The sequence below is a fragment of the Centropristis striata genome, chromosome 16, assembly GCF_030273125.1.
Source record: "Centropristis striata isolate RG_2023a ecotype Rhode Island chromosome 16, C.striata_1.0, whole genome shotgun sequence".
In the NCBI taxonomy this organism is placed as follows: domain Eukaryota; kingdom Metazoa; phylum Chordata; class Actinopteri; order Perciformes; family Serranidae; genus Centropristis; species Centropristis striata.
In genome coordinates this window covers 4355307-4367700 of record NC_081532.1, presented here as the reverse complement: position 1 = coordinate 4367700, position 12394 = coordinate 4355307, and the positions used below count along the sequence as shown (strand labels likewise).

The following is a 12394-nucleotide window of genomic DNA, read 5'->3' as shown; positions in this document are numbered from 1 at the left end:
GACACGAAAAGACATGAAAAGTATAAAAAAAATGGACAAAATAGCCCAATAAGACTCCATAGAGTTAACTCAATAATTGGTTGCTCTGAAAAACTGTGAAAGCAAGAAACCTTAAACCAGAAGAATAACTCTTAGACAGATTTCTAGGACTCAACAGAGTTTGGAGTCTTCAAAAAGCCAGCAGCACTTGATTTCAAGTCAAATTTAATATGTCTGATGATAACAATAGGAACTGATAAGTAAATACATCAATAAAGACACTGATTAGTTTATAAGCTCATGGCCAGTGAACACATCACACTCAACACTGGGCTCAGGTCCCTGAAGCTCCTTATTGTTCTTAAGTCCAGACCATGTGCTCTCCTCAAGGCGCCAGGTCACATGAACCTCAACTCCATTTGCCTGTTGCCATTTCCAGGCTCCTCAAGGGAATTACCAGTATCACTCACCATGCCTTATATACACACACACACACACACACACACACACACACACACATTCTTGTACTTCTATCTTTGTGAGGACCCTCATTGGAATAGTGAATTCCCTTGCACGGTTGTAATAGTTTTGAATTTTTCATTAGTTTTAGAGTGAGTTTGCTAGTTTTTGTTTAGTTTTTTTTTTTTTTTAAATGCTTTAGTTTTAGTTGTTTTTACTAGTTTTAGTGTTAGTTTTAGTTTTTTGTAATGGGGTATTTGTTGGGTGGGAGATTAAAAGAGGTCACAGTAAATTTTTGCCTTTATTTCCTTTGTCTGATCCATCTTCATTACGTATGAAAAAAGTTGACAAAGACGAAAACGAAGGACAATTTCACTATAATTTTAGTTAGTTTTGTAACCTCGCAATACAGTTTCAGTTAATTATCATTATCATGTAACCTTTAACCCTTAAAACAAAGTCTAAAATCTCAAAAAAAAGCCTTTAAAGAAGTGAGGACTGGCCAAAATGTCCTCACTTTGCAAAAATGTCCTCACTCTGTTGGTTAAAAACGTGTTCCGGTCCTCACTATGTAGGAAGTACAAGAACACACACACACACACACACACACACACTTTCCTAGGAACCAGAAGGGATAAATTGGACACTAGAGAAGCAATTGTATCCAGTGCATGCTGAATGACTGTCGCAGCTGAACAAACACTGCCACGTCCCTGCTTAGCACTTACACAGGAACTACACCTCCATCACACACACACAAACACATGGACGTGCACTCAGACACTCTAAGTCCAAAGGTCTGTTCCTGCTTCTTCGCCTCATTTGTTGAAGCACTTTCCATATGGAGCCTCAGCCCGTTAATCGCACTTCCCAAGTTGTCAAACGGCTCATAAAGAGTACGAAGCTTCTCTATATCCACATCTTCTGTTTGTAGAAAGTGGCTTTTCTCAGCCGTGAGGCTTGTTAGTCTTGGCTTTTTTTTTGCTTCACAAGCTACAATTTAAACCAGCTCTTCTCAACCTTGGGGTCCCGACCCTAATTGGGGTCCCAAGATGATTTCTGGGGGTCGCCAAATCATTCTGGAAGTCAGCTCTGTCTCCACTGTGTTAAAGTGTTCATGTGTTAATGTGTTTAAGTCTTTATGGTCATTTTGTGTCCTTTTTTTGGGTCATTTTGTGTCTTTTTTGGTCATTTTGTGTCTTGTTTTGATCATTTTGTGGTCAAATTGTGTCTTTTTTTGGTCATTTTGTGTCTTTTTTTGATCATTTTGTGTCTTTTTTGGTCATTTTGTGGTCAATTTGAGTCTTTTTTGGTAATTTTGTGTCTTTTTGGTCATTTTGTGTCTTTTTTGGTCAATTTGTGTATTTTTGTGTTCATTTTGTGGTCAATTTCAGTCCTTTTTTGCTTAATTTTATGTATTTTTTTGGGTCATTTTGTGTCTTTTTTTTATCTGAACTGTGCACGTGAGATTCTGTTCAGTGAGCGGGGGTCGCAGACCACATGCATGTTAAATTGGGGGTCACGACTCAAAAAGGTTGAGAGCCACTGCTTTAAATGACATACGAGCAAAAAGTACTCCAAGCTTCACTCACAGGTAGTCCAGATTCATCACTCTCTTATTACTCTTATGTGTTTGTATCTACACTACAGTTAGCGATGCTCTCTTCTCTTTTGTCTCTGTCTCCGTGTAGCCTCCAGCCATTGGCTCAAACTCCGCTGGGTTAGCTCTGACCTTGTTATATGGTTAACAAGTTCTCTGGGGTGTTAGGGCATTAGATCACAATTATGTTAAATATGCACATGAGGCAGGCAAAGCTGGAAATGCCAGCCACGTGTACACTTCGTTATTTCTCCTCTTGTGTGTCTGTTTATGGTTCTCGTAATCTTCCTCCTCTGCAGCCAAACTGTAAAACTGTAAACTTCCTCATTCATTTTTTTAAGAAGAACTCTTGATCCTGAAGTAGAGTAGTTAATAAAGGCGGATTCTGATTTTAGAAGGGGAGAATTCATCAATTATGGCCGATGTACACATTTTTTGAGCCTGAATAAAATGTGACTTTTCAATAAAACACCATCTCATACCTTAACGTTCACTGCCAAACTTGAATTTAACACTTCTATCAGAAAAAAAAACATGGCGTGGTCATTAAAGTTGTGATATTTTTGCCATTTGGAGACAGGTAATAGGGGGAGAAGAACAAAGGCTGTCGCTGTTTTTGATGTGTTGACTTCAGTGCAGCTGAAATGACCAAAAAAGACACAGAATTACAAAAAGAAGACAAACTGACTGAAAAAACACTAAATTACTTAAAAAAGACACAAAATGAACCAAAAAAGACACAAAATGACCAAAAAAGACACAAAATTACAAAAAAAAAAAAAAGACACTAAATTACTAAAAAAAAAAGACACAAAATGACCAAAAAAGACACAAAATTACTAAAAAAAAAAAAGACACTAAATTACAAAAAAAAAAAGACACAAAATGACCAAAAAAGACACAAAATTACTAAAAAAAAAAGACACAAAATGACCAAAAAAGACACAAAATTACTAAAAAAAAAAAAAGACACTAAATTACTAAAAAAAAAAGACACAAAATGACCAAGAAAGACACAAAATTACTAAAAAAAAAAAAAAACACTAAATGACCAAAAACACAAAATGACAAAAAAAAGACACAAAATTACTAAAAAAAAAAAAAAAAGACACAAAATGACCAAAAGCCTCCCAATATCCCTGTCTTGTGGTCAGATCAATCATCTGAAATGTCGATATTATTCAGAAATTGTCATCATGTGTAGATAATGTTTAATATTCCCCTTTAAAACACCATCTCATGCCTTACCGTTCACTGCAAAACTTGAATTTAACATTTCTATCAGGAAAAAAAACATGGCGTGGTCATTAAAGTTGTGATATTTTTGCCATTTGGAGACAGGTAATAGGGGGAGAAGAACAAAGGCTGTGGCTGTTTTTGATGTGTTGACTTCAGTGCAGCTGGATCAGGAACTGTTGATGAAGCTGCATAAATTATTATCAAAGATGCGAGCGAGGCTGCAGTCCAGGCTTAATTGAAACTGGATGAATAATGCATACTGTTGCCTTTTTTCTTCCCTTTTTTTGGTCACATTTGAAGGGCAGAGCGTAGCCTTGGAGCCAGGATGCACATGTTGAGGAATTTGTTGACTGTAAAGTGGGTGAATGATGCATGCAGCGCTGGCCTTTACATCCAGAGTACAGGATGCTGTGTGTGTTGCTCTAGGACCTGGACATTTAGTGTGAGGTTTAGGACAGTATTTTTTTTATTTTTGTCTCCTGTAATTATCATCTTGGTCTAGAACAGGGGTCTCAAACTCAAATTACCTGGGGGCCACTGGAGGCAGTATCAAAATGACCAAAACAATACACAAAATGACTAAAAAAGACACATAATGACAGAAAAAAAACTAAATTACTTAAAAAGACACAAAATGACCAAAGAAGACACAAAATTACTAAAAAAAGACACAAAATGACCAAAAAAGACACAGAATTACAAAAAAAAGACATAAACTGACAAATAAATGGCGCAAAATGACCAAAAAATACGCAGAATTACCAAGAAAGACACATTATTTAAAAAAGACACAAAATGACCTAAAAAAGACACAAAATGACCAAAAAATTACTAAAAAAGATACAAAATTATTTAAAAAAGAAACAAAATTACAAAAAAAACAAAATTATATATATAAAAAAACAATTATTTAAAAAAGACACAAAATGATTATTTTTTTTAAAAACACCAAATTACTAAAAAAGACACAGAATTACTAAAAAAAGACATAACATTATTTTGAAAAGAAACAAAATTACAAAAAAAGACTGAATTATTAAAAAAAGACACACATTTTTTTGTAAAAAAGATACAAAATTACCAAAAAAGACACAAAATTACCAAAAAAGGTAAATAAAGGGACCTTCCACACACAACACGGTAAAGTGCCATTCATATAAAACTCACATTAAACTTTCATATCAAGGTGGGGGCCACAAAATATCGTTACGAGGGCCGCGAGTTTGAGACCCATGGTTTAGAATAAGGAAAGAACTACCAGCAGCTGTTCAAAAATCTTGCTTTTCCTAATTAAAATGCAAATGCAATAGTGTTGGTATATTTTAACATTCTGCCATCAGAATCAGACTGAGTAATGGCATTTTTTGGCGATGCAGCCTTTCATCACACTTCTAAAAACACAATCAGCTATTTTCCCCCATTTAGTGAATATCAAAGCCACAGTAGAAATATGCCATTCTCCCTCCTTTGCTTCTGTGGAGGGAATCCTAGATTGGGACATTTTGTCCCAGCCTGGCTAGTGCTAGTGTTGAGCTCTGTCTGAGGCAATTAATTCCAACCCAAATCAGATGGCTACTCATGCATGAATGAGTGGGCTTTTATCTGGCTGAAAAGTTAAACACTTGACAGGCGAGAGAGGGCTGGAGCATGATGTTAAAGTAGAAGAGAAATGGAACAGCAAGGTGTCAAACACGGCATAAAGCCCTGCGTGTCCTGATAGGAAGAGACACCTGTGCAGCTTACTGCTTTGATTTAGAATTACCATATTGATACACAATGGGGCTTTTTGAGGTCATTTTCCCCCCAAAAATGTTTTCTTTCCCTTCTGTCATTACTTGTGTATAATACAATATCATAAAATGTGATATTATTAGACACACACACACACATATATATATATATATATATATATATACACATATATATATGCATATATATATATATATATATATACATATACATATATATATGCATATATATATATATATATATATATATATGTGCATATGTATCTATATATATATATATATATATATATGTGCATATGTATCTATATATATATATATATATATATATGTGCATATGTATCTATATGTATATATATGTGTATATGTGTATGTATATGTATCTATATGTATATGTGTATGTATATGTATATATATGTATATATGTATATGTATATATATATATATATATATATATATACATATATATTATATTATTTTTATTTTTATTATTTTACTTTTTTACTGACTTACTAGTCAGTGGCTGTATATGTATGTCTAAGTTCGGATGTTTGGGCAGTTGTTTGTGTTGTATCATCATCATATCAGGTGGATGTTGTACAAAAAAATCAAAAATGTTCTTCCTGTACAGTGACTGTACAGTCTGATACATGCATCTTACACCCTGTTTTTTTCTCTCTGTCTGTGAAGAACCTGGCGGAGGCGGAGTACAGTGTGGCTCTCTACATGTACATGCGGCTGCTTGGTTACCCTGCCGACCGCATCAGCATCCTCACCACCTACAACGGGCAGAAACACCTGATCAGAGACGTCATCAACCAGCGCTGCGCTGGGAATCCCTTCTTCAGTCAGCCCAACAAGGTAAGGACCATGGTTATAATAGTTTGCGATTTTTCATTAGTTTTGAATTAAACTCTTATGAGCTATTATATTTGTCCAAACAAATGTACCTTTAGTTCTACCAGGCATTAAAATGAACAAGAAATTAAAGAAAACAAGGGTCTAAATAATTTTTTCCATGACTATATATAAATGCTGCCCTTACTAGGGTTTGTTATATTTAGTTATTTTGTAATGTCCATTATTATTTTCTCATATAAATATATTTATTTCAGAAAAAGATTGGCCTATTTTATTTTTAATTAAGATATTTTTTTATTTAAATGTGCACTTTATGGAGCTTTGATTTGGAAAAAAAAAAAAAGGTACTCCTTTAGTCCTACATTTTCTCTACTTTTGCAATAAAAATATCGGGATATATATCGTGTATCGATATTCAGCCTAAATATATTGGGATACGACTTTTGGTCCATATCACCCAGCCCTAATTTTAACACAGAAACACTCTCGATCAACGTGCATGATCTCTACACACACTTAATATCACTTGAAGCCAACACATTTCTTTTCACACATCAGTCCCTGCAGACATGTTTTCACCTTTCTTTCATACTGCATATATGTAGGACTCAGACTGGTATAGTAGGAACATGCATGACACACATAACATGCACATGATCACAGCGTTTTCACACCTTCACATCTCAGCAGCAGTCAATGCCCCAACCTCCTCTCCTCTGTTGCACCGGGAGAGAAATTCACAGCTCTCAAGTCTCACGAGGGTTTTGCAGTTTCTGTCTCCCATAACAGCCATACTTACAGTCTTCTCATTCTCCCTGTGCAGTTAAAGTAGGTTTTTCATTTTAACTACAAGTTTCCCAACTGTCCTCATCCTTGCAGTGTGACATATATCCTGAATATCTGAATTAAGTAGGGGTGTGACGATACTCTCAGCTCAAGAGACGAGACGAGATTTTAAGAAAACTACAATGACACAATATATGACTGGACCTACAGACTTTTATTTAACCGAGTTGCATATGCATTTTGAAATGTTTTATTATAACTCTTTACATGCATGACGTAAGCATGCGCTTTCAATATACTTTTTCTTCCACAAATTGAAACTAAAACTTATGAAAGTTCAAATAAGATAAATAAAAAATAAAAAACCCCAGAGGGAATAATGAGACTCCGGAGGTGACTTGTGGTTTTTGATCGTCGCGTAATTGCTTAGCAACAGTTTTGACCGTGATCACATGCGATTACATATCTAATTATCATAAACATAGTGATCGTGAATTAACCGGCATCGCTAACTGTGCACAAGTGTCCGGTGCTTGTTGTAAACAAACAGAGATCACTAAGTGAACACCTCCTGCAGCAGCAGCACATACATACTGTACTGCTACAGAGCTAACTGTTAGCCTGTTAGCACATACACACTGTACTGCTACAGAGCTAACTGTTAGCCTATTAGCACATACACACTGTCCTGCTACAGAGCTAACTGTTAGCCTATTAGCACATACACATTGTACTGCTACAGAGCTAACTGTTAGCCTATTAGCACATACACACTGTACTGCTACAGAGCTAACTGTTAGCCTGTTAGCATATACACACTGTACTGCTACAGAGCTAACTGTTAGCCTATTAGCGCATACACACTGTACTGCTACAGAGCTAACTGTTAGCCTATTAGCACATACACATTGTACTGCTACAGAGCTAACTGTTAGCCTATTAGCACATACACACTGTACTGCTACAGAGCTAACTGTTAGCCTATTAGCACATACACACTGTACTGCTACAGAGCTAACTGTTAGCCTATTAGCAGGAATGTGCTGCTTCGATTCGTTCTTACTCTTCTTAACGAGCCGTCCTCTTCTTTTAATTTTACTGCCCCCCACAGGTAACAAATAGAAGTTTGGATAACTCACAAATCTCGCGAGATTTTGTACCACGAGATCTCGTCACACCCCTAGAATTAAGTGGATCTGCGTGATTCTTGCAGAGTTTAAATTTAATGAACAGCTCGTGGAGGTTCATGGTTTAATTTTCCCTGTTGTAGAGTAGTATTTTTCACTTTTCACTCTGGCCTTCAAATCATGAGACCATCTAGACTGCTGCAGGTCATAAGACCCATATAGAGCAGGACTCTCTGTGGCCTCTGTGTCCAACAGTTAACATACCAGCCGACTGCATACCTCTGTAAATCAAACTCACTGAGGTGTGTGTGTCTGTGCATGTGTGTGTAAAAGGATTTAAATGTGCATACTTTGAGAGTGGGTGTAGACTCCATGCTGTGTTCATCCCTGAAGAATACTGTTGGATTGTCTTCAGCCCACAGTGTTCCCCCTACTCCTGTTTGTCTCTCTCCTCTCCTTGCTTCCTTTACACCGTGTTAAGTCAGCAGCCCGTTGGCACAGTTTCCAATCCCTTTTCGTTTGTACTGCTAAATGTTTTTACTCGCTAGCCGCCGGTTACGCTTTCCTCTCTCTAAATTCTTTCTCCCTGCCCACGTTCTCTCACCTTTCTTTGGTCTCTGTTCTCCGGGCCTTTCACACACTTCACAATGTCACAAACTGTTTAGCCATGCCAGAGAAAGTTGAGTTTGGAGTGTAAATGGCAACTTCACCAGTCAGTTGGTGTGTCATTGCACCATAGTGGCAGAGAGTCAACACTTTTTTCTGTTGTTTGTGTAGTGTGAGTGGTCTGCTAGTTGGCCAATGAAATATCAGCAATATATGTCAGTACCGCAGTGGAGAATGTGTCTATTAGAGGTGGGGAAAAACTTGATACAGCATAGTATCACGGTCTTTTGCGTGGCAATATTATATCGATTTATTGCCGTCAAGTATCGATATTTAGCGCTCCGAGCAGCCCATCAGTATTTTTGCCATTTTTTCCCCCAGAGGCTGTAGTGGGCTCACTTTTAGGATTATACTGGAGATACTGGTATCACAGGGATGGGCAACTTAAATGCTGGAGGCAGTGGCGGTTTTCTAGACCAATCTTACTGTGGGGGCCAAGGAGGGGCCAGTGTTTTATCAGAGGGGGACATTAAAAAACAGCAAAGATGATTTTTAAGCATTCAAAACCTTTATTTTGGCTCATTTAAGTCTATTTGGAAGATACAAATACATTGATTGAAAAAATTAGACTTACCAACAAGAGTTATTTTTGTACGACAATGACATGCATTTTTGCACATGTATATTTGCACACCTGTTTATTTATTTATTTACTTGCTGTAACTGTTATCTATGAGTAACAGCTACTAATTTCCACTTTTTCTATTCTAGGCTATGTATTGTGGGCTCATGTTTTGTATAGGTGGAATATCTGTGTATCTTAAATCTATAATAGGTCAATATTGGCAGATCAGTATGTGTCTTGCCCTAGTTTCTTCATCTTTTGGGGTTTTATGGAAAACATCATCATGGTGTTGAGTTTTTTTTATTGTGCACAAATATCATGAAAACACCAACGTCTGTCAATCTCTGGTAGCTTTCAGATCCCCCAGCCTGATGTCTGAAATCTTTAAAAACAGGTCACGAATACCAATTTTGAGACTTTGGCACAGGGGACTCGGCCGTATCCGGCTTTGTTAGTAGGACAATTTATTGTCGGTTTTTGGTCTTTTCGTGGGATTTGCTGACAACAACAGAAAGATACAGAAAATCATCAGCCTGATCCTCCACAAATTGCATCTTGCTACTGTTTATTAATCGTCTAACGAGCAGACAGGAAGTAAATCCCTCTCATGTCTGTGTGTGCATGGTGCAGTCTACCACCTGCAGGGCTGCAGTCTTTCATCTCCTGTTGTTGTGTCTGTATTTTGTGCAGCCATGTTGCTTTGTCTCCAAGTGTATTCCCTGTTCTGACAGCTAGCCAGAAATTGTGCTTGGTCATGTTAAATGTCCTGCAATGTTAAGACACGAAGTGTCACTCATTGTGCTCATGGCTTAGTCAGTATGCACGCCTGGTAATAAAGTGACAGGGGTGACAGGCTGTTAGATTTGCTGAGAAGAAAGATAGCCAGAGAGGGAGGGAGATGAAAAACAAAGAAGGGGCTCTGGTGGGAAAATGCTGAGCAGCCGAAAGGTCACGGTGCAGAGCGTCGGGTCCACAGTGTGTCTGAGAATGTGTCACAATAGCTAAAAACAAAGCAAATGTCAACCGCTATCCCACTGTACTGCGATGACTTTAAGTCGTGAAAAAATAGAAGAAGAGGGACAGTTCGCACCAGTCACAATCCCCAAAATCAACACACAAGCCTAAGCTGTCTACTGGATCCCAAACAAAACAGCTGACATACATATGCATGCATTTGTGCATCTTTAATGATGTTTTTTTGTAATTTACTCTATGAATTTTACATACAAGGTTCATTTGAGTTCTCTTCCTGTCGGGGCTGTATATTTTAAACGCTAGAATAGTGCTTATTCATTCAGGCCACTAATCAAAACTTTATCGCATTAATGCAAACTGGTTTTGAAAGTCATTGCATCTGTTCTTCTCACACACGAGTCTCAGCCCAGTGCTATTAATCTGCCAAGTAATGGAACAAAACCGTGTTTGGATTTTGAGCAAATTTGATTAAGTCGATCTGTGTTTAGTGAGTTAGAAAGCCCATCAACAGAGTGGAGGAGGGATGCATTAGAATGAAGAGTGTGCATGTTGAATCTTCAAGTTCACCTTCTGCAGCCCTCCCTCACTTCATAAATATACATGGCTCCACACACACACATACACAAACACACATTTCCCATCCCTCCTGTGGGATTCCTTTATTTTCCGAGAGCAGGAGCCTCTGTAACAACAGAAAAAGCCCATTTTGCTGTGTGACCAGAACCAAGATATCCTACAACTAACTATGCTGACATGTTCCTAACAGACATGAGTTAACTCTGTCTTCCCTGAGAGACTCTTGTGAAAAATTGAATAATCCTGCAGGCTGAGTTCTGCACTCCTGCATTCCTGGGCTTAATTGCCATGAATAAGACACAGAAGGATGGATAGAATTGGTATGTAAGAGACGAGAAATCCACGCTTGACCATCAGCTGAGAGAAAGTCGAGTGATTCTCATGAACATGGTGCAGCTCATAACAAAAATCCAAGAGCATTGAATACATATTTTCTTTGACCCTTTATAACATATACAATCTAAAGTCACTGTTTAATATGAATTTATAATCTATTTTAAAACTTTTAAGGTATTTTCTGACATTTTTTAGAGACACTGTGAGCAAAATTCATTACCGTAACACATTTTTAAATAAAAAAAAAACGAAAGGTTTTTTTTTTCTTCTTTGGCAAGCACTTAAATATGCTCAAGGGTAGCTGGTATCACAAAAATGTATTTTATTAAAATATACACATATTTTAATGCAAACAATTCTATCATTACCGTAACATTTATCCATTTTTTCTCATCAATTTTCATTCAGATTTTGTTCTTCATATATTGTTAAAAAACATGTTTGATTATATTCTGTTAAATGATACATTTTAAACAAATGTATATTTATTTTTAGAAAGTGTATTAAATATTTATTAAGTGTGGGGGAAACCATGAAATTTTTATCTGGATGCATTACAGTAATGAATTTGTGAAACAAAAATATAGAAAATATTATTTTAGCACAAAACAATGAATTGTGCCTCATTATGGCTATATTGTTCATTCCTATAAAAGTGAAATATATTTAGTTTAATCAAGTATGTCCTTATAATCCTCACAGACAGAACTTAGACTGGCTTCATGAGAATCACCCAGTCTGTCAAAGGTGGAAATTATGAAAATGATTCTTGGTCAAATAGCTTCGATTGGTAAAAAAAAATCGTTTTTGTGCACAAATATGCACCTTTAAGCAAATTGTGTGTGTGTTTCTATGCTCCCTTTTATCCACTGACATGCATGTGCCACAATGACACGACCTCTGTAATTCACTCCCTGGAAGATTTCTCATAAATAACTAAACACCATGCAAAATGCTACGCCTTAGGGAGATTCACTATCTGGGCTTCTTTGTTGCTGTCTGAGGGGCTAAGAATAACTCAGCACCCCTTCTCTAATAAACAAGTTGCACTGTTTCGGTTAAAACCATGCAGTTATAGCCCCTTTAGGTCCCCAGGTATAGCCTACTTTAAAAAAAGAGTGTTTCTGTGTGTGCCACATGTCTGTGAACATGTGCATGCATGCATACTGTGGCGCTTTGACTTGAATATTCAACATTTGAGTGGAACATACAGCCGTGAAGCCTCGTGCTATTGTAAAACGGACATATTGTTGCCTCTGGTGCTGCACCTGTTCTACATAGCAACAGGGAGACCTAAATAAATATTCGTCTACTACATCACTCGCCACATATCTCTCTCTCTTTTACATGTTCACACACTTTGTCCCCACGCCCCCAAAAGGGCTTGTGGAGGGGTTTGGTGTAGAGGTAGACCGATATATTGGCCGGCCAATATATCAGGCCAATATTTGCATTTTTTAACTGTATTGGCATCGGTCAA

General features: G+C 37.1%; 1 protein-coding gene across 2 annotated transcripts in view; it reads left to right on the top strand.

The window, feature by feature from the left end:
• aqr (aquarius intron-binding spliceosomal factor) overlaps window positions 1-12394 on the top strand; it is a 110330-nt gene that overhangs the window by 78215 nt on the left and 19721 nt on the right. For both annotated transcript variants that reach the window (XM_059353471.1, XM_059353470.1), the window contains exon 32: window positions 5713-5883. In XM_059353471.1, the coding sequence (XP_059209454.1) occupies window positions 5713-5883 (171 nt within the window). The remainder of the gene's footprint in view (window positions 1-5712; window positions 5884-12394) is intronic.